This window comes from Neomonachus schauinslandi, chromosome 14 (genome assembly GCF_002201575.2).
Source record: "Neomonachus schauinslandi chromosome 14, ASM220157v2, whole genome shotgun sequence".
NCBI lineage: Eukaryota > Metazoa > Chordata > Mammalia > Carnivora > Phocidae > Neomonachus > Neomonachus schauinslandi.
This window is the reverse complement of record NC_058416.1, coordinates 26,820,433-26,843,388: the sequence shown is the minus strand read 5'-3', so window position 1 is coordinate 26,843,388 and position 22,956 is coordinate 26,820,433. Positions and strand designations below refer to the sequence as shown.

Genomic DNA, 22,956 nt, shown 5'->3' with positions numbered 1-22,956 from the left:
AAATGCAATGTGCTATGTATCTTTACAAACATGAAGTGTAATGAGTAAGCATCTTCTGACATTCAGTTTCTGCCAGTCACTGTTCTAGGAACTTTCACATGTTCATCTCATTCATCAAATATAAAGCAGGCATTTACTATATGTCAGGCACTGTAACAGGCTTTGAGAATATAAAATGGAGTAAGATGTTGTTGTCATCAAGTCTGTAAATTCAAGCAGTCAAATAAATGCAATGAAGCTTTAATAGAAAATAAGTATGTAGTACAGTGAAACAGTGTGAGTCTGGGGAAATCTGGAAACGGCATCACAGAAAAGCTGAGACTAGAACTGGCCCCAAAATATACCTCAGGTTTGCCAAGTAGAATAGGGAGGAAGAGGATATGCAAAGGGACAGAGCTGTGATAGCCCAGCTGCTGGGGAAGAGTAGAGTGACAGGAGATGCACTGAGACAGAAGACAAGTAGAACAAGATGTTGAAGAGAATTGCCAGGCAATGGAGTGTGGACTTCACGAGCTTCACTCCAGGGTTTTAAGCACAAGAGAGAAAACACTGAAGGGCTTTAGAAAGATTACACGGTTAGCAGGAGGGTCAGGGGACCACTGCAATTGTACCGGCAAAAGATGAGGGCTTAAACATAAACATCCCTGAGTGATATTTAGGCAGAAAAACAGAATTCAATGACTGACTAGATACAGAAGGCAGGATACAGAAGGGGAGCATCTGGGATGGGGCCCAGATTTTGGAATGTGGCAACTGCTACTCACCAGGGTAAGAGGTAAAGCAAGTTAGGACATTCAATGCCCCCAGCTACTGAGTGAGGTGGTGATTATTTTTCCTATGTTACATTGGGTAAATAAGATTCAGCGGGCTTTAGTAACTTACTCAGGGGCATGAAGACAAGCCTAAGTGGTTGAGCCAGAATTCACATTCCAGTTGGTATTACTGCAAAGACCATGCTAGCTCCCTCCCTCAAGGGTAGAGTTGCATCATGTTTTAAATCGTGAAAGAGACATAAAAGAAGGATCAGTGGAGTGCAGCAAACTGACAGGGGTTGGTGGATGAAGTGTGGGATAATACAAAGAGGGCTCTGTTTGGGCAGATCCCATGCCATTAATGAAACGGGTAGCGGGAGGAAATATACCAAGCACAAATCTCCTTGAAGCCAGTTTATTTTTTCAACTTTGCACCCCTGGTGCCGGGAACATTGCCTGGATCATAATAGGCAGTAAATAAATATATGCTGTGAGACTAAATGAATAAATGAAAGAACAAAAGCAAGTCTGGGAGGAACACAAGTTCAATTCTGAATGTGCTGTGTTTGATGTACCTCTGGGTCATCGAAGTAGGGACAGTGAATATGGACTCTAGAGCGAAGTGGAGACTTTGCAGCCACCAACATAAAAATAACAAAGCACATTCATGAATACTATCACAGAGTAGTGAGAAGAGAATCAGAGATTGATTCCTGGGAACACGCAAGAAAGGTCAGTGTGAGAAGCTGAGACAGCATAATCAGGGAGGCAGTAGTAGCAAATGGAAGGGGAGTGTTAAAACCAAGAAGAGAACTGAACTCACTGATCAATCTTCACAAGACGTAATATAAAAAGAACAAAACCACCCGAACCTGATGTATTTGAGCCTCATTTAGACCTTACTACCATACAGGAAAGGGGAGAAGCTGGATGCACAGCAGTGGTTCTCAAATTTGTTAAACACTGGAAACACTTGGGGAGCTTTAAAAACTGGGTTCCAACCTCAGAGATTCTAATTGAATTGGTATGAACGAAACATGGGTATTCAGATTCCTAAAAGCTCCTCAGGTGATTCTAATTTGCAGCAAAGTGTGAGAACCACAGGCATAGAAGTTAAATGACACCACAAGAAGTACCTCTGGATCCAAATCCAGCATGTGTAATATGCTACAAAGTCAATGAACCGCTTTTTTCAAAGACAGTGGTAAGAAATATTATAAAAGCGGAAAGAGAGCTCTTTAGAGAAGTGATCAATTCCAGAACTGGGGCAGAGAAATTACAAAATGAACCTAGAACATTCTGTGGTGCCAGAAAGTAAAGTAGTGCTCAGAAATAGATGGAGACATACCAAAGGGCACAGGAGCCAACCTGAAAGATCAGCCAATGGCCAAAGGTAGACCAGTTTGGACAACACAAATTATCACAGTACTGCATTATAATCCAGAGTACTCAAGAGCCTATGCAGATACCAAGTAAATGACTGAGTAAGTAAATGGGGGAGAAAGGACAGCTCTTCCTTACGGAAGAATAACTCTAATGTGAAAAAGAATAAGGACAACAGAAAATCACACCACTGGAACACAAGAGTGTTTATGACAAAGTAACTGCTGAAGGGAAAGATCCATCAGTGAGTGCTAAATCATTGGGCAAAAATTTGAAGAGAAACAGAATATGTGCCTTATCTCAAAGTATCTCCCCCAAGGTATTTATTACTAACAAAGGAAAAAACAGCAACTTTATAGTGCCAAAATCTAGTAGAGAGTACCTTACCCAAGTGATCAAGGTTAACACTGCCAAAAATAAAATGTATCAATATAATGTAGCCCAACATGATACACTAAGAAGGGCATATAACTTGAGGTATTCTTGCCAAAAACGCATAATCTCATGACAAAATATCAGACAAACCCAAATTGAAAAATATTCTACAAAATACCTGGCCAGGACTCTTCAAAAGTATCAAAAGTTCTTATGAAAGACAAGAAAAACTAAGAAACTGTCACAGACTGAAAGAGACTAACATGACACTAACAATTAAAGGTAATCTGGGATCCTGAATTGGATCTAGGAATAGAGGTTCATTAGCAAAAAAAAAACTGGTGAAATCTGAATAAAACCTATAGTTTGGTTAACAGTATTACACCAAGGTTAATTTCTTGGTTTTGATAATTACACTATGGTTATGCAAGATGTTAATATTAAGAGAAGCTGGGTAAAGAGTATATCTCTTTTCATAACTTTTCTATAAATCTATAATTACTTCAAAGTAAAGTTCTTAAAAAATCTTGGGAGATAAAGAAGTGAAAAGTAATTACATGGGCCATGTTTAAATACTGAAACAACTAAGAAAATTTGAATATGGGCTAGTCATTGTTTTATATTAAGGAATTATTATTTTACTGTGACTATATTAAGAATTAATTAGAGATCCATCTTGAGGTATTTCCAACTGAAATTATATGATGCTTGTGATTTGCTTTAAAGTATTTCAGGAAAGGGGCGCCTGGGTGGCTCAGTCGGTTAAGTGTCTGTCTGCCTTCAGCTCAGGTCATGATCCTAGGGTCCTGGGATCCAGCCCTATACCCTTGGCTCCCTGCTCAGCGGGGAGTCTGCTTCTTCCTCTGGCCCCCACCCCCACCCCTGCTTATGCTCTCACTCTCTCTCATAAATAAATAAAATCTTTTAAAAAAATATTTCAAGAAAAAGGCAGGGGGGTTTACGTACACACTGCCAAAATGTTGATAATTACTGAAGTTAGGTAATGGGTACCAAACTTTCACTTCCACTTATTAGGAAGAAGAAGATTTTGTATTATTTAATTATATGACTGAAAATCTTAGGCTTTGTCTGTATGTGTATGTGATTTGTTTTCTTTGAAAGGAGGATTACAAATAGCCTTTTATATTGTTAATTTTTATACATAAGATACATAAAATTTATCACATTAACCATTTTTAAGTGTATAGTTCTGTGGCATTAAGTATACTCACACTGTTGTACAACCACTACTACGATCCAGCTCCAGAACATGATCAAAATGTTTAGTTGAGATTTAAATTTTAGTCATTCATTTTTGGACTACTTAATATAATTCACATAGTTCAAACTTCAAAAACATACAAAAAGGATATAAAGTAAAAAAGACTACCCCAACTCTGGCCCTGGCCATCCAATTCCCCTGTACAGAGGCAGCTGATCTTATTTGTCCAGACATATTTTAGACACTTGAGCAAATTACACACACACATACCTTTTAGGGCAACTGGTAGTATATTATTCACATTTTGATGCTTTGTTTTTGTTCACTTAAAAATGTACCTTGAAATCTGTATCTTTAAATCTAACATACTCTAAATAATCTCCTTACCTCAAAGACCCATGCAACACTCTTGAAGCTTTCCCAAACCACCAACATTAATAGTAACCTCATCCTCCTATAAATCAGTTATCTGTAATTACTAAAATTGGTTCTCTTCATCTGACCCCTTGCAATGCCAAGATCATTTTATGTATATGAGCTGGTTCACTAACAAGAGTGGACATGTTATATAATATAGTGCTTTGGACCTAATACATAGTAAACGTTGATCTCAAGCAAGGGATCATCGCCGAATAACAAACAAAACTTAATATTAATAAGGTTTTGGATATAAAATATAACTTTAATATAAATATAATTTTAAAATTTTCAATTTATTCTACTTATTTGTTAGTTGGTTTATTACTATCCCCAAGATTGAAAGTACTTCCAAATTTACAAAAACTCACTGCAATATCTTCTTGCTCCTGGTGAAAATGAACCACATCAGGCTACATTCATTTTACTTCTTTGATAATTTTCTCCTCTGAATTTTCTGTTTTCTGAAAATATTATTCTGGATATTGGATCTTTTGAACTAATCCTTGAATGGTCTTTTTTTTTTTTAATCTTAGTTTTCAACACTTTTCTCCCGCCTGTGGAAGAGGCAGTCTATCTATGCAATACTCTGAGAGATCTAACTTTACAGGGTCAGAACATACAATCATTTGAGATTTTGACAATAGCACTCTCACCCTATACATATATTAGTAAAGGTGATATGATTAATGAAAGAATCTAAAACTCTGCCCCAGACTCTTCCACATAAAGAGAGCATCCTCAAGATGTTAGTGTGCTTCGAAGAGACGTGAAGCCCGTAAGTTTGGATTCACCATCTTGAGAGATTGACCAGGCAGATGAAGATATTAAAGACCAAAAAGTCCAATCTAACCTTAAAGAACTTACGTAATTGTGAATACAGAATTTCTAAAACTTAACTACAGAATCCTTATTTTTGTAAATTATTAACATCTCAGAGAAGATGAGCATTCAAATGAACAGCTGAAAGGAGGCAAAAGACCTCTAATTTGCTCAACTCTTCTACTTTTAACTCTACAATCCCAGAAAAATCATTTAACCTCCTAAAGCCTCCGTTTTCTTACACTAAATCTTTAAGAATGCAATTTTAAAGAGTCACATACATATTATTAACACCAAAGATGACTATATATATACATATATATTTTTTAAGGATTTTATTTATTTATTTGACAGAGAGAGAGAGACAGTGAGATAGGGAACACAAGCAAGGGGAGTGTGAGAGGGGAAGCAGGCTTCCCGATGAGCAGGGAGCCCGATGTGGGGCTCGATCCCAGGACAGTGGGATCATGACCTGAGCCGAAGGCAGACGCTTAATGACTGAGCCAACCAGGCGCCCCGACTATATATTTTTTTAAGATTTTATTTATTTATTTGACAGAGAGAGACACAGCAAGAGAGGGAACACAGGGGCAGAGGGAGAGGGAGAAGCAGGCCTCCTGCGGAGCAGGGAGCCCGATGTGGGGCTTGATCCCAGGACCCTGGGATCATGACCCGAGCCAAAGGCAGACGCTTAATGACTGAGCCACGCAGGTGCCCCAAGATGACTATATTTTTAATTGGAAAAGTATACACTACATATTTCCTTTTCTTTCCTCTTACAACTTAGTTCATTTGCTCTTTATAAATGTGTCTATTTTAAGTTTCTCCAATTTTTCTAAACAGCAAAGCTAAGAGTACTTTTCATAATTGTTTTCAGATTTCTACTAATTTTATGGTCTAGGTGACCACAAAGCTCAGAACAGTGCCAATTTATTAATAATTTTTCTGGGATAAGAACATGATGTCTACTTGCACTCTTAAAGTGCCTCAGTTTGAATGATAAAGTTTATGGACATCCTATCGTTAGGCTGTTGTCACAAATTCTTTTTTATGTTGCTATATCTGGAATAAAATTTTCATTAAAAAAAGTTATTGCCAAAAAGTAATTCAAAAAAATAAGCTGGGATTTTAATCAAAGGTTAAAGCTGTTTTTTAATACAGAGTTGTTTATTAAATATTTAGCTAACTTTAGTCAGTGTATACTATGCTTGCTTAATGATGTCCAACTGTTATGGACTGAACTGTGTCTCCCCAAAATTCAGGTTGAAGACCTGACCCCCCAATCTGACCATATGTGAAGATGGGAATAAGGTCGTAAGGGTGGGGCCCTAATCCAATAAAACTGGTGTTCTCATAAGAGGAAGAGGCACCAGGGATGCACAGGCACACAGAAGAAAGGTCAAGTGAGGCAAGAAGGCAGCCTCTACAAGCCAAGGAGATCAGGAGAAACCAAATCTGCTGACACCTTAATCTTGGACTTCAAGCCTCCTGAATTTTGAGAAAATAGATTTCTGTTGTTTAAGCCACCCAGTCTGTTGTGCTTTGTAATGGCAGCCCTAGCAGACTAATACACCAACATTCATGAAGAAACATATTCCAAACATTCCTCTTACCTGGATATGCATATCTCTCTAACTTGCTGAGGTGTCAGAGCAAAAATAAAAAACTTCTCTTGAAATCGTTGAATACTGCTTTGAACTGGGGAGGGAAAAAAAAAAGATAACATTCCAATATCCAATATCCAAAAGATAACAAATCCAAGGATGTAACCATGTGCAATAACAATGCATTTCTGATCAACAGTCTGTCAAATTCTGAAATTTTTATAGTTAAAATACTCCAAAATAAAGAAGTAGTAAACTGCAGTCATCTTGGAATCATGAAAGCAAAGTCAATCTAAAACAGGCTCAATTTTAAGCATTTAGTCTTTATTCTAAAACACTAATTATAACATAGTCAAAATATAACACAACTGTTCAAAATTACATTTCATCCTTGACTATAGCATTATCAAATGAAAACCTGAGGAAGTCTAACCCCCGCCCCCCCAAACTCTATTCTAGATTTAGGTGATCTTTCATTTGTCTTATTTCTTTGTCGTGTTTTGTTTTCAACCCTTTATATTCAGCTACACAAAACGTTAATATAAAATTTTAAACTTAAGCTTCTAAGTTGATCAAATGAAAATACATAATTATTTACATATAGAAGAATATCTATTAAAAAAATTACCTAATGAAGTCATCCTTGACTATCTTATTAAAAACTGAAATCTATTTACTTCACAAAACTTTATAACACATTTATTCTGATGTATTATTCAATGATGTTCTAGCACGCATTAAAACAAAATAAAGCAAAAGCTAATACAGAGAACTTCTGCTTCCTAACAAGTACTGCAACAACTTACAAGGCAAAATGGCTCTTGTGTGTGTTACTGGCCACAGTTTTCCTGATACATAAAGATAAATAAACAAGATGCCAGTTAAATATCCAATGTCAGAGGCCTTCCATCCACAAGCCACAACAAATCAAGAAAAATATTAACTCCTTGAGTAAAACACTTTTCTTTAAGCACAGTTTATTATAGCAATTATGTGCCTAGAAATCATGTCATAAAGTGGCTCATATTTTCCCAGAACATTTAAAAAGAGGGGAGAAAGAGGAATGTGGCTTATGACGGCCTAAAAATCAAACAAAATGCTAAGTCACAAACATAAGTATGGGGCAAAAAACACAAACACACAGCTACAGTAGTAAGTCCCTCCATTTCTTCAATCCTATTCACTCCTCAACTCTTTATTGTACAGATTTCACTTCCCACTCTCTACCCACAGTTAAGGTTATTTCCCACTCTCTATCCACAGTTAAGGGCACCAATGACCTCTTAACTGTCAAATTCAATAACCTTTGAGATTAGAGGTGAACACACTGCATTTTCAATCAGAGTTAATGGTATAAGCACTCAGTCTATCCAGCCAGAAACCTCAAAATGTCTAACATAGGTACAAATGGAGTCCCAGAAGGAGAAAACAGGGCATTAAAAAAAAAAAGTTTCGGAAATAATGAAAGAATACTGATTAACTCACGGGGTAAGGGGGAGCCCTTACAGATCAAAGCTCAAACAAAGTAAATACAAAGAAAGATACCTAGTCACATCAAAATCAAACTACTGCAAACCAATGATGACTATAAAATCTTGAGAGCAGTCAAGGAAAAAAAAACACGTTGCATACAAGGGAAAAACAGTATGAATAAAGGCAATGTAAGCCAGAGTCATCTTTAAAGTGGTGAAAGAAAAAAACTCGCTGGAAAATTCAATACCCTTCAAAAACAGGGTTAAATAATGACTTTTAGATAAACAAAGGCCAAGAGAATTTTTGAAAGCAAATAAGCAATACACGTAATGTAAAAGGAAATTATCAGGATAAAAAGAAATGATACCAAATTCAAAACCAAATTTTCAGGAATGAAAATCACTCTCAACAGTAAATTAGTGGTAAAGGTAAAAGAATATGTTGTTTTTTTCTTATGATTTCTTTAAAAAGATAATTCTTTAAAGCAAAAGTGGGGTACCTGGGTGGCTCAGTCACTTAAGCGTCTGCCTTCGGCTCAGGTCATGATCTCAGGGTTCTGGGATCAAGCCCCATGCTGGGCTCTCTGCTCAGCAGGGAGTCTGCTTCTCCCTGTGCTCTCGCTAGCTCTTTCTCAAGTAAATAAATAAAATCTTTTTAAAAAAATAAATAAAAATAAAGCAAAAGTAATGGCATTGAGAGGCAGGATTTTTAAGATACGTACAGGATTTTTAAGATACGTACAGGATTTTTAAGATATGTAGAAGGAAAAGATATGACAACAGGAAAAAGAATAGATAAATGAAATTATCTACCCAAGAGCTGTGATTCTTGCTTCATTAACACAGCTTAACACAGATCTCCCCAGAGACAGATTCATTCCTTGTGCACCAAAAATGTCAGGTTTCTACTACTGCAAAGCTGGGTGCAGGACCTTGGGTCAATTCACACAGCGTAAATACCAGTATTTGAGGCCTTGCCTGGGTGACTGGAGTCAACCCACCCAAAAAAGTACCCATATACCATGAATCTTACATTGAACCTGGAAGGCTTCCATAGTCAGTATATGCCAACATTTATGTACAATTCACAGAACTTGCAGCCTAATGTTAGCAGTTTGTATCTTAACATTTTTGCAGAGGCTTTTATTTTTCTGACATAGTTTTGAACTTATTATTTATTTGATGCTAAATTTTCTGTAATAATACCAAATAACTACCCTGTTTCTATGAAAAAAATGGATGCTTCATCACTGTGTACCATAACTGAATTCCAGGAACTTACAGCAACAAAAAAATAGTGCATATGCTAATAAAATCCAATTTGTATTAACACTGACAATTTTTATATAAGACAATTTTACTACAGAACAGCAGCCAAAAGCACACCAAACGTGCCATGAGGTAAACCTATTAGCTAGACTGTCACTTTAATACAGATCAGGAGAAAGAATGGCAGGATATAAAGCAGAAAGATTCAGGTTTTGCAGTGTATTTTCTTCCCATTAGTGTTCCAACTTGGGATCAGAAAACCAATTCTACACAGACCCCACGAACACTTTTATGTTAACAGCAGCAAATGACAAAGGAAAAAGACCATGACTCAGGGGCGTGAGTCAGATACAACTTTATTCAAACCCTTTCCTTTTTTAACAATCCTCCATAAGGTAGATTCTATTTTTCAAAAACAGCTACAACAATATCTCCCATCATGCCCTTCTCATAACCTTGACATTCTTTCAATGAAGCAGTGGGGTCTCTATCACCCTCCCTTTGAACTTGAATGGCCCTTTGTGACTGCTTTAATTGATGGCATAAGTGATGCTATATAAGTTGCAAGGCTAGATCATAAAAGCACCATGCACTTTTCCCTTGCTCTCTGGGGACACTCTCTTGAGACCCAGCTCTCATGCTCTAAAGAAGTCCAAACTAGACCAGAGGAAAAAGCCTTATATACATACTCTAGCCAACAGCCAAGCCGAGTCCGAGCAAACAGGTAGCAAAGACACCGCACGAGTGAAGATGCCTTCAGATGATCCCAGCTTCTAGCCATCAAGTCACCCCCGGCCCCTAAGTCTTCTCAGCTAAGACCCCAGACATCTTGGGGTAGAGACAAGCTATCCACACACTGTTGAACTTCCAGTTCTTAACAGGGAAAATCCACCAACATAATAAGATGGTTGTTTTACACCACTGTACTTTGGAATGGTGTATTATACAGCAATAATAAGTAAAACTATGCCACAATTTCATGAAGTAATTTTAGCATTAATCTTATAAATCCCAGGTTCTAGCATTATGTCTAGCTTCATTTATAATTACTAACTGATGAGGCCTGCTGATATGACATAATACTTATGACTATTCTAGGTTTGTGGATATTGGTTCTTTCTACCTTTTTAAGCATAAATGGACCAGAATATTCCTGTATCCTCATCTTAGCCCTCCTGGTTATTACCCAAGTGACAGGAAATTCACGTAAGATCTCCAAGTCCTTCTTTACTCCTCAATTAAAATGGGAGTAACATTTTGCTCATCTGCTTTTTTTTTAAGGTTTTATTTATTTACTTGAGACAGAGAGTGCGCATGCACTCAAGAGCAGCGGCGGGGGCGGGGGGGAAGACATGCAGACTCTGCACTAAGCATGGAGCCTGATGCAGGGCTCAATCTCAGGACCCTGAAATCATAACCTAAGCTGAAATCAAGAGTCGGACACTTAACCGAATGAGCCACCCAGGCACCCCTCATCTGCCTTTTAAAGGCTGTTTTGTGGGGGTCATGACCTCAGGATCATGAGATCGAGTCCTGCATCAGGCTCCACGCTCAGAGCGGCGTCTACTTAAGATTTGCTCTCAGGGCGCCTGGGTGGCTCAGTCAATTAAGTATCTGCCTTCAGCTCTGGTCATGATCCTGGGGTCCTGGGACTGAGCCCTGCGTTGGGCTCCCTGCTCAGTAGGGAGTCTGCTTCTCCTTCTCCCTTGGCCCCTCCCTCCCTGCTAGGGCTCTCTCTCTTTTGCTTGTTCTCTCTAATAAAATTTTTTTTTTAAAGATTTTATTTATTTATTTGATACAGAGAGAATGAGAGACAGAGAGCATGAGAGGGAGGAGGGTCAGAGGGAGAAGCAGACTCCCTGCCGAGCAGGGAGCCCACTGCGGGACTCGATCCCGGGACTCCAGGATCATGACCTGAGCCGAAGGCAGTCGCTTAACCAACTGAGCCACCCAGGCGCCCTCAAATAAAATTTTTAAAAAAATTCTCTCTCTCCCTCTCCTCCTCCTCCCAGCTCACAAAAAAATTTTTAAAAATTTAAAAATAAAGGCTGTTTTGTGGATCAAATGCAGTAACATATGTGAAAGCATTCTGAAAACAATACAGCACTATACATGTATTTTCAGTTCCAGAAGTCCTAATCAAAAATGTCTGCTTTTAAAGATAGCAAAATTTCAAGAAAAAAAAAGAAATACAGTCCAACAGATGCATTTTGCCAACTATTCAATAATAATGAGTTTTTCTTGGTAAGATATTCAGGTAGAAAGGGGCGCCTGGGTGGCTTAATCATTAAGCGTCTGCCTTCGGCTCAGGTCATGATCCCAGGGTCCTGGGATCGAGCCCCACATCCGGCTCCCTGCTCTGTGGGAAGCCTGCTTCTCCCTCTCCCACTCCCCCTGCTTGTGCTCTCTCTCTGTCAAATAAAGAAATAAAATCTTAAAAAAAAAAAAAGATATTCAGGTAGAAAATATTTTAACATGCCTAAGAATGTTAACTATTGTTAGTAAAATAGGAAACTTCCTGAGCTCCCCCACCGCAGAAAGTTACATGGACATCTTTTGATAAACTGGTTTAGATTTGGTCAAGAATGCTTCCTAGCAGTGCGTGCCTAGGTAACAGGAGCTTATAAAATGGCCCACTCAGGGAAGAGATAAACCAAGATGTTTTATAGGCAGTTTTGTGGGTTATCATGGCTCAGTCTAGCTAATCTATAAATAAAATAATTCACAACATAACAATGAATAAATAAAACAATGAACAGTTTATTACACTGCATCATCTAAGATCTCTATCCTGAGCTATTTGCTGCCCTATCACCCACCAATTAACTGTACCATTGCTGCCAATCAAAGAATACTCTTACTTTATTCCTTTTCCCATCATATCTCTGCATCAAAAGTGGGGAAACCACCCTCAAACATGTATAAATAAAAATATACCCAAAATAATATTCTCATACACTTTTTTTTTTAAAGATTTTATTTATTTATTTGAGAGAGAGAATGAGACAGAGAGAGAGCATGAGAGGGGAGAGGGTCAGAGGGAGAAGCAGACTCCCTGCTGAGCAGGGAGCCCAATGCGGGACTCGATCCCGGGACTCCAGGATCATGACCTGAGCCGAAGGCAGTCGCTTAACCAACTGAGCCACCCAGGCATCCCTCTCATACAGTTCTAATAGAAGAAATAAATATACAAAGTTCTATTCTATATTCGCAAATTAGCTGGTTTTTGGTAACTCGTTTCTTAACACATTGGAACAGGCACACACAATGCTTTCAGTGAACACTTGAGTGATTCTATATTCCAATATTCAATTGTTTACAAATAGTTATCATTGAACATTGCTTTATGTGAACACTTTTTAAATGCTAATCCTATATACACACCTAAATTTTTCTAATTTAATGAAATTTACTCAGAAACCTGAGTCATGGGCGCCTGGGTGGCTCAGTTGGTTAAGCGACTGCCTTCGGCTCAGGTCATGATCCTGGAGTCCCGGGATCGAGTCCCACATCGGGCTCCCTGCTCAGCAGGGAGTTTGCCTCTCTCTCTGACCCTCCCCCCTCTCATGCTCTCTATCTCATTCTCTCTCTCAAATGAATAAATAAAATCTTTAAAAAAAAAAAAAAAAGAAAGAAACCTGAGTCATTTGAAAGAATTTTATCTAGACAGAAACCATCACTATATTAATAATCATCAGTGATGTTTAATATGAAAAGACTTTTTTCCCTATACAACAGCTGCAAAGATCATGTGGGGAGAGTGCTGAGGTTTCATGCTTCTTAGAAAAACAGTGACTTTAATTCAGAACTATGAAACAGGAGAACAGTTACCAATTTCAATCACCAGAATGATTTCAATCACTAGAAATCATTCATTTCCTTTACCCCAGTCCTCTTCTTCATCCTCTATATCCTCTTAGTCATTAAGTCCTGCTTTCTAAAATTTTCTTATCGGCTGCTTCCTCTCCCTTTTCACTACCACCATCCTACACAGAACTATTACGGTTGGTACAAATGAAACAGCAACGCTGCCTCTCTGCAGTCTCCCATCAGAACACAAGTGCAGAGCTGGTCTCCCTTAGCATCACTACCATCACCATTTCTCTGCTCAAAACTGCTCAGCAGCGTCCTATTTCAGAATGAACCCAGTCTAAGCTCCCTTATCTATAAGCGTCTCCATAACAACGGCCCCGCCTCTTCCCTAGCACACCTACATTTCCAGTGTCTCCCCAAGTCTTACTCTCTATTCAAAACAGCTTCCTCAGTCAGGTCTCCTAACTATGCCACTTTCATTTCTACTCCCGTGACTACTCACCATTCTCCCCTTTCTTGGTGTTTCCTCTCCTATAAATGCCATTAATTCAAAGTAGACAAATTCATACTTCAGAGCTCCTTCAAGTCTCACTCCTACTCCAAGAAGTCTTGACTGACTTCCCCATTCCTGAGGCTGATAAAATATGTGAGTTTCAGATACACAACTAATAATTCTTCATCATACAGGCACATACCTCATTGCTTCTTGCTCTCATGTTAACACTACCTCCCCAACTAGGTAACAAGCTTCCTAATGGCCATCTTATACTTCTGGCTTCTCCACAATTAGACTACATGACCATACCCAAATTAAATCCTCATTATATACTCGTTAACTGGGTTAATAAAAACAATGTGTACAGTGTCTGAATTTATCCAAACTCCTTAAAAGTGAGGTTTTATTTTAATGGCTTTCCATTAGTTGCACATCACTTTAAACCTGTTCAACTGTACCCAAAAGCTTAATGAGTATTTCCTAATAATCAGGAATTTAAGAATATGAAAAGATGTTGATTCTTTTTTTTTTTTTAAGATTTTTTTTATTTATTTATTTGACAGAGAGAGAGAGAGCGAGAGCAGGAACACAAGCAGGGGGAGTGGGAGAGGGAGAAGCAGGCTTCCTGCCAAGCAGGGAGCCCGATGTGGGACTCGATCCCAGGACCCTGGGATCATGACCTGAGCCGAAGGCAGACGCTTAACGACTGAGCCACCCAGGTGCCCAAAGATGTTGATTCTTATTAATTTCTCATCTTTTAAAGATTAAAAGACCAATAATAAATTAAAAGACCAATGCTGATGAGGGTATAGAAAAAATTAATACATTCATACACTGCTGGATTATAAATGAGTACAAGGCTTCTGAAGCAACTGCTGAAACAAAAGCTGAATATCAAAATACTAAGTACTCATACTCTTTGACCCAATAACTTCACAGAGGCGTTATACTTCATAAATATTCACCCAAGTATTCAGAAGCACATCTGCAAAAATGCTAACAGCAGCAATGTCTAAAAAACTGCAAGAATAGTGACTCAATGCTGGATACTAAAATATTACTTTCAAATAAATAAAAAACTGAGAATCACTGAAAATGTCCACCACGGAATACTGGTTAAGTGATGGTACATCTACAAGATAACAGGTCTATTTAACCCACAAATCTCTATTTCCAAGAAACACTGTTAAGAAAGATTATCATGATGCAGAACTCCAGGAGGTGCTATTGGCAGAGGATACTAGTAGAACAGTGTCCCCTCTCACTAGAAATGTGGCAAAGTAGCTCTGCAGTTGGAAAAAGCCTTTTTAATGAATAGGAAGAGAAAGAAGATGACTAAACATATGCAGAAAAACAGTTTACTATTGATACAACTCTAGCTGGGTAATATATGACATTATGAGGGACGTTTCTGTTATATTTCTATGATGTTTCAATTTTCAGTTACTAGCATAAATTACTTTTGTAATCTGAAAAGCACAATGAAGAAGTTTTAAGGAATTAAAGGCTCAAAATACATTGAAGGTATTTCACAAAATACCAAACAGCTAGATGTAGCAACATACAAAGCTTATAAAACAGAGTGAACAAAAAGAGCTAGTCACAAAAGAGATCTCGTCTGATCTCGGAAGCTAAGCAAGTTGGGCCTGGTTAGTACTTGGATGGGAAACATTACTTTTTTTAAAACACATATACGGTAAAACAAGAAAAGGAGAGGAACATAAACTCAGAATAGTGATTTAACTCAGAAAAGGCAAGGAGATGGCTTGAAGATACTGCCAATGTTTCTTTTTAAAAACCTAGGCAGTGGGAGGACACCGGAATGGCTCAGTCGGTTAAGCATCTGACTCTTGATCTCAGCTCAGGTAACAATCTCATGGTCCTGAGTTCAAGCCCCGCACTAGCTCCATGCTAGAGCCAACTTTAAAAAACAAAACGAACACAAAAAACAAAACTAGGTAGTGATTTCACTAGTGTTCATTTCACTGATGTTTTTTATACTTTAATGTTTTATATATATTTTTTGTACAGATTAAATACAAATTTCTTAACTAGAAAATTCCCAAAGGATTTCATCTTCAAAAGTTGTCATAAAAAAGAAAAGAAGGAAAAAGACAACTGAAAAGAAGAGAGAAAGACGGCTTGTGAAAGCAAATCAGAACAGCTGTTTAAGGGAGGAGAACACAGATTTGTTAGTTTTTGAATTTTGGGGTTATCCACTTGTTATAAAAACCTTAGCTACAGAGAACCTCATTTAGTATTGTGTACACTCTTATTTTTCAGATGCCACAGTTTACCATTTTAAATGCTATTTTTATTTTAACCATTTTGAATAGAAATAATTCCAAACTAGAAAACTGTATTACAATGTATCTCTTTTAATAGAATATATACATCATGGTTGTTTCTTGGGTTCTTTTTTTAGCATCAATACATGGGCCATGATGTAACAGCAACTCCCTTACTACTAAGGGGCTATTGGTTTCAATATACCAAGAGGTTTGGGAGTAACATTTTTTGACCTCTTGTGTCTATTTTTTCTACCATGGCTCTTCTAGTCTCTCTCGTGTTGTCAATCAATTCCTACTTAACAATATGTTGATGGCTTAGAAATCATCTAATCAACTGTATATAAAATCAAGAATACACAGACTGGCTTGCAGATGTCAAGAATATGTGCTTTGAAATATGGATTTGATATCTCTTTTGACTCCTGAGGATTTTTAATTCTCAATCTCCAAATGTAAACAGGTTTCTCTATAGCAGGATTCCAAACAAATGGACTTCCCCAGAATTTCTATTTTTATGTGTATTTTCAGTATTATAAAACAATAAAAATTAAGGAAACTTCTGGATGTCATTACATTGCTTTAGACACGGTGACACTGAAAGTTTTCAATTAAAGGTCATTACTGGAAATGATTAAATTTTTTCCACTTTCATTTGGCAGACTACATGCTGATGTGGATTTTCTAACTTTCTACCTCCAAGTCTAAAAGAGCATTTCTTAGATCACTGCTTTATGAATCTAACAAAGATTACATACATTAAGAAAATTCTTTTCTTTTTCTCCTTAGGGGAAGCAAGATAAGGAAATGTTTATTGTTTTAAAACAAGAATCAGTTTATAAATTCATAAAAACAATGACAGGCAGGACTCTTGAAAACATATGTATAGAGAGTTTTTAGCTCAGGGATAAAAGTTATTTCATAAGCCCTAAGGTTATATGCTATCTCTTACATTCTAATTTAAACTATGAGCAAAAGGCCATAGCCACTCTTCAACACAAAATACAAAATTATTTTATCTAAGTGAAATGAGATAGGAAAATTTTATTTTAGTAAACTTATAAAAAGCCTACTACTCTCCTTTAACTTTATGGAGGTAATGAAAGAGAAACTCTATGAAATACAGAAAAGCAGAAAACTCCAGTTTCTATTTTTGAACTAAGCAGGGAAATAAGGAAAGAAAATCACAAAGCCTGGTGCACCACTGATGCTAATGAGTAGAGAAGACACATGGCTGCATCTCCTTTGGAGGCACGCAACCAGGTCTTTTTCAGTCCCTTCCACTGTAACTACAACCCCACAGGCCCTCTTATACCTTCTCCAGCCTCACCTTAGCCATACTCCTGAGGAGTCCCATGAGGTAGGGGCACCTAAGCATATTACCAGTCTGAATCTTTCTCAAAATACATACAAAAAGAAAAAAAATAAATTTGCAATAACTGCTGAGAAAGAAACATGGGAATGAGCCATGATATGGTCCACTGGTATAAACCAAAAACCATGACAAAGATAGAAATAAAAAGAATTATGGAACCATTTTAACCAGATAAATGAACCTGTTTAAAAAAAAAAAAAAAAGATGAAAGTAAAAGCACAAAAGAAAGGCAACTGGGTAATACATATTTAAAAATGTTTGCTCCAGTTATTAATTTTAAAAACAAAAAAATCTAAACAAGATACAAGCTTTCACCAGTCAAAATCACCAAGATTTGTTTTTAATAACATCTAATAAAGGCAGGAAGAAAGGCAATGAGAGACATTCTCTCACTTTGTTCCTGTAATGTAAACTGGCAGAGCTCTTCTGGAAACTTCAGCAACATGTTATCAAGAATCTAAAATTAAAATGTTCTTACTCTTTGATGCAGTAGTTCTACTCATAGAACTTTATACAAATAATAAAACGTGAACACAATCCTTACTTCATGATGAATATAATGAAGGGATAAAATGCATTACTCTTCCTGCCTGGCTAAGTATTGCTAAATTAAAACATTTAAAGCAAGGAGAAAGGGGCTGGAAAAAGCACAGCCACCGTGGCCTGCCATCAATCAGGCCATACTGACTCCATTATCCCCAGTCCTACCCCTCAAAATTTCTTTCTGGCTTAACCAAGATACACAGCAGCATAATCCTCTACAAAAGGAAAAGAACATATTGATATATTTAAGAGCGTTCTCAAATGACCTGAAATAAAAAGAGTTTTCCCAGGATGAGGAAAAAAAAAATCTCCCAAATTAACTATGAAATGCCATTCCCTAAACAATTTATTTCATCAAAAATTCCAAATACCTCTGTAAATAATTTCATTAGGCAGTAAGAAATCATACCGTAACAAAGAAGCCATTATGTAGGTAAGAATTTGTTAAAGCCCCATGTATCAATTTTTGGTAATGATAAAATTTATTACATTTTCTGAGCACTTGTCAGATATTAAAAAAGCTAAATACGTTTGTCAAACTCCGTGTGTCAAATTAAGTATAAAACGTTTATTTCTTAGGAAAGCAGTTTAAACACTATGTTAAACAGAAACTAAATTTCTGTAAAAATACCAAAACACAAACTGCAGACAGCAAGCAATATTTGTACCTGTTCCCACACACACAGAAGTAATCGGAGTTCTAAGCCACAAAAATGCTGGTATGAGGAATTAGCAGTTCTATGCTAGATTTCATTCATGTTGCCAATATTTTTTATCTGGCATTTATTTGGCATTAATGTCTCAATTTTAGAGTATTAACAGCAAATCATTAATCACTAGTTGAAGGCCTCTTGTTTTAGGTATTCTCTTAACTGGAAGGAACTAATTTCTCTAACACTTACCTAAACTCGTGGGCTTGATGAGAACATCAAGGACATCATAAAAGGGCAAGTTCTTTAACTGCACATCAGGATGGACAGGAGGAATTGGGGGAGACGGCTGCTGCATCTCAAATGTGGGCTTAGTATCTTGAAGCAGCACAGAACCAACAGGAGAGGCTGGTGAGTGCGGTGTAACTGACGAGGAAGGCAGCGCGTGGATTCCCGCCACGGCCAAGTCAGGTTCTACAGGTGATGAGCTACCATCCAAATTGAAAACCGAAGATTTGATTGTGGATAAATCAGAAAGTCCTTCAAGAGTCCGTGGGTATCGGCGTCTGTACAATTCTCGGATCTTAATCTGAACCGCAGGGCTGCAGCCGCTCTTTAGTAAATGCAACGCCCTCATCAGGAGGTCATGCTTGCGTCCACTTTTTTTCCGGCCAGCAAAGCCTAGTAAAACTTGTAGTTCAAAAACCCAAAAACTAAAAACCATATTCTAAAAGGAAAGAAGAAAAAAAAAAAAAAAAAAAGGACATAAGCCAAGAATCCCCTCAAGCATATAAAAACCCCATCTAAAATATACTGTAAAATCCAATTTTACCAGCATTTTATCACCTGGTATATGCTAGTACCCAGCATTTTCACATACCACTTAGAATTGATCCTATTTAGGGCGCCTGGGTGGCTCAGTTGGTTAAGCGACTGCCTTCGGCTCAGGTCATGATCCTGGAGTCCCGGGATCGAGTCCCATCGGGCTCCCTGCTCAGCAGGAAGTCTGCTTCTCCCTCTGACCCTCCCCCCTCTCGTGCTCTATCTCATTCTCTCTCTCTCAAATAAATAAATAAAATTAAAAAAAAAAAAAGAATTGATTCTATTTATAGAGCCACTGCCCACCCAAGTTATGGTATTAATTATGGTTTGCTGTATTATTAATTTTGATAATCTATGGTCTATCAGTTTCTACTAACCACCTCACTATCTGATGATGCTCAAGTGTAAACCCCTATTTGCTTTATGACTATGAAATTTATAACCAATGAAAACTTCCTTCTCAAAATTAAGCCCTATCAACACACAACGTAATGTTTGTTACAGTACTGTCATAAATTAACCAAACAAAAAATTTGATTTTTGCAAAATTATATGCATAACTTCCAATGCTAAATAGTAAATCTACAAAATCAAGACAAAATTGTGATCCAAAAATCCAATGAATTTTTCACCCCAACTCAAATTATTAAGGAACAGACAACATAAGAAAGTTATTTTTAAATATTAAAGCTAAAAACCACATACATCTTATTTAGCATACTTCTAAAACAAGTGAAATCCACAGCTGATGAGAAAAATGTTGTTTGTTGTTCTTGGGTGTAAAATGAAGGTTATATGCGGTTCTTGCTTCACATTTCACCATCTATTTATTCAACAAAACCTAGCAAATACTTTTAACTATTTGCTGCTCTTAAGTCCACCTACTTGGTGAGTTTCAGAACTTGGGAGGTTAAACCACACTTGGGTCAGATTTACTTGTACACAAGTGCCCCATCTAGTCAGAAAGAAGAACAAGACCTGGAACTGACCCTAAGGAAACTTTGCCCACCCCTCCTCTCTGAGCTAACACTCCAGAGCTACGTGGGATTCCTTCTCAAGCTGGTAGGTCTGCAGGGGCAAAACCTACAGCTGGTACCGAGTCAAAGAAGTCCTCTGTTCCGCACTTTTAAGTCTCATTGATAGCCCTGAAGCAATGACTTTTAAATAGTAGTCAGGAATAATACTTGCTAGTTTTCTAAAAAGCAAACAAATTTAAATATATCAAAGTAATCTGGATGTACAGCTGTATCATAATTCTATCTCATATACTGTGCCTCCATATCTCATATTATACAAGTCAGAGACCATTAAGTTGTAATCCTAGCAACCATTTTTCATACTCAACTAGCACTGTCCAGTAGAAAAAGGAACCACATATTTAACCATAAGTTTTCTACTAGCTACATTAAAAGTTAGAATTTTAATATGCTTTATTTAATCCAATATATCAAAAGTATTATTTCAACATGTAACCGATTTTTGTGATTTAAAAATAATCCATCTTGGGCACCTGGGTGGCTCAGCTGGTTAAGCGACTGCCTTCAGCTCAGGTCATGATCCTGGAGTCCCGGGATCGAGTCCCGCATTGGGCTCCCTGCTCGGCAGGGAGTCTGCTTCTCCCTCTGACCTTCCCCCCTCTCATGTGCTCTCTCTCTCTCTCTCACTCTCTCAAATAAATGAATAAATAAAATCTTTAAAAAAAAAAAATAATCCATCTTTTCTGAGGTGCCTGCAAGGCTCACTCAGTTAAGCGTCCGACTCTTGGTTTCAGCTCAGGTCATGATTTTCAGGGTTGTGGGGTCAAGCCCCATGTTGGGCTCCTCACTCAGTGGGGAGTCTGCCTGAGATTCTCTCTCTCCCTCTCCCTCTGCCACTCCCCCCGCATGTGTGCACACTTGCTCTTTCTCTAAGATAAATAAATAAATCATAAAAAAAATAAGCCATTTTTTGAAAGTGTCAATGAGACATTTTTTAATACTAAGTCTTCAATATCCAGTGTATTTTACACTTGGAGCCTATCTAACCATATTTCAAGTGCTTCAGAGCCTCACGCAGCCAGCAGCTACCACACTGGACAGTGCAGCTCTAAATCACACTCTAATAGCAACATACAGCACAACGCATGGTCATTACATTTCAAATCGCTTCATTTCCTCCATGTGTTAAAATGAAGATTTTATCTATCTTATCCCAATGCTATGGACAACAAAGATGAAAAACAAGAAAATTCTTGGCCTATGTCAAGATGTTACAATATACTCAAGGTTTCATGCATAAAAAGGACTATGACAGCTTTCTCAAGTGTCTTGCCAAGCAAGAACACAACGCATCTTTCCCAAAGTCCCCAATCCTAATACTTCAATTGAAGTTGGCTTATACTACAGTAGCGTAAGCAACATTAAATCATGAGAACACTAACAAAGGCAGTCAAACAGATACAATACATCCGGGATATTTTCTAAAGAAATTTAACTCAGAATTTATTACTTTGCTTCCCTCCTTCTACTTATTTTCACATTATTCTTTGTTTTAAGGAGACTTGTTTTCAGAAATGACAAAAAAGAACACAAAGTCACCCTAAGCTTGGCTCTCAAAATGGAATTTCTGGGAGGTCTCATACCACTTATTTCCAATGATAACTTTATTTGGCAAAGAATGCTAATGCAACTGGCCCTATTAGCTACTGTAAATATACAAACAAAAAGGAAAAAAGAGATAAGGGCTCTCAACATGAATGCAGAATCAGGACATTCTGAAGCAAAAAGAAATCCTCCAGTTTGGGGAAGGGCAAAGGAAAGGACAGCAGACAAGGATGGTCTCTGTATTGCAAAATGCTGCAAAGATGAAGTACCACTGAAAAGGGGCGGCTGTGAGCCCACGAAGCCCTGTGGGAAATTTCACAACAGCAATCAACAGTCACATGTAGGTCAAGTCTTGGCATCCAGACTCAGGATACTGGAAAAGTCACTTCATCCCTCTGGTCATCCTCTTTATATTCAAAACACCTAACAACAAAACTCTCCTCTATTGAGGATTCACTATTAAGATACTCTCTTCTCTAGGGAGCTTACTAAATCAAATTCTGGGACTATGTTTTTCTTGGCAACCTTGCTGGATCCCATTTCTTCTTAAAAAGCAAACTTAGGCAGCACCTTAACTAAGTCTTCAACCAAATTTCAGCTGTCACCAGGTAAGGTGCTTAGCCTGCTATCCCCACCAAGAAGGGATTTTAGCTACTGTTCTCCACCAACCTCCAGTATCTGTATCTTTAGTATAATTTTTTCCAAGTGGACTTTATCCAGTCCATCCTACTGTCTCCCAAAGTCTGTCTTCTAATACTTCAGTGACAATTGCTATATGCTCTACACAAAAGAATTTCTCAATAAATGCTTGCTAACTGATTTTAAGGAAATTCTATGAACCAGACAGAAATACGTTGGCAGGACTGATTTTTAAAAAGATATATAAACAATCTGGATTTCGGGCGCCTGGGTGGCTCAGTTGGTTAAGCGACTGCCTTCGGCTCAGGTCATGATCCTGGAGTTCCTGGATCGAGTCCCGCATCGGGCTCCCTGCTCGGCGGGGAGTCTGCTTCTCCCTCTGACCCTCCCCACTCTCGTGTGCTCTCTCTCAAATAAATAAATAAAAATCTT

The 22,956-nt window shown here is 37.7% G+C and overlaps 1 protein-coding gene across 2 annotated transcripts in view; it reads right to left on the bottom strand.

Annotated features, from left to right (window-relative positions):
- Positions 1-22,956, bottom strand: part of PIAS2 (protein inhibitor of activated STAT 2) — a 68,576-nt gene that overhangs the window by 39,779 nt on the left and 5,841 nt on the right. The window contains exons 2-3 of one of the 2 annotated variants that reach the window (XM_044921275.1): positions 18,734-19,208; positions 6,585-6,669 (exon numbers count right to left, since the gene is read on the bottom strand). In XM_044921275.1, the coding sequence (XP_044777210.1) occupies positions 6,585-6,669; positions 18,734-19,205 (557 nt within the window). In that variant the 5' untranslated portion in view covers positions 19,206-19,208. Of the gene's footprint in view, positions 1-6,584; positions 6,670-18,733; positions 19,209-22,956 lie in introns of those variants that run through there. The other variant, XM_044921276.1, reaches the window with a different exon arrangement.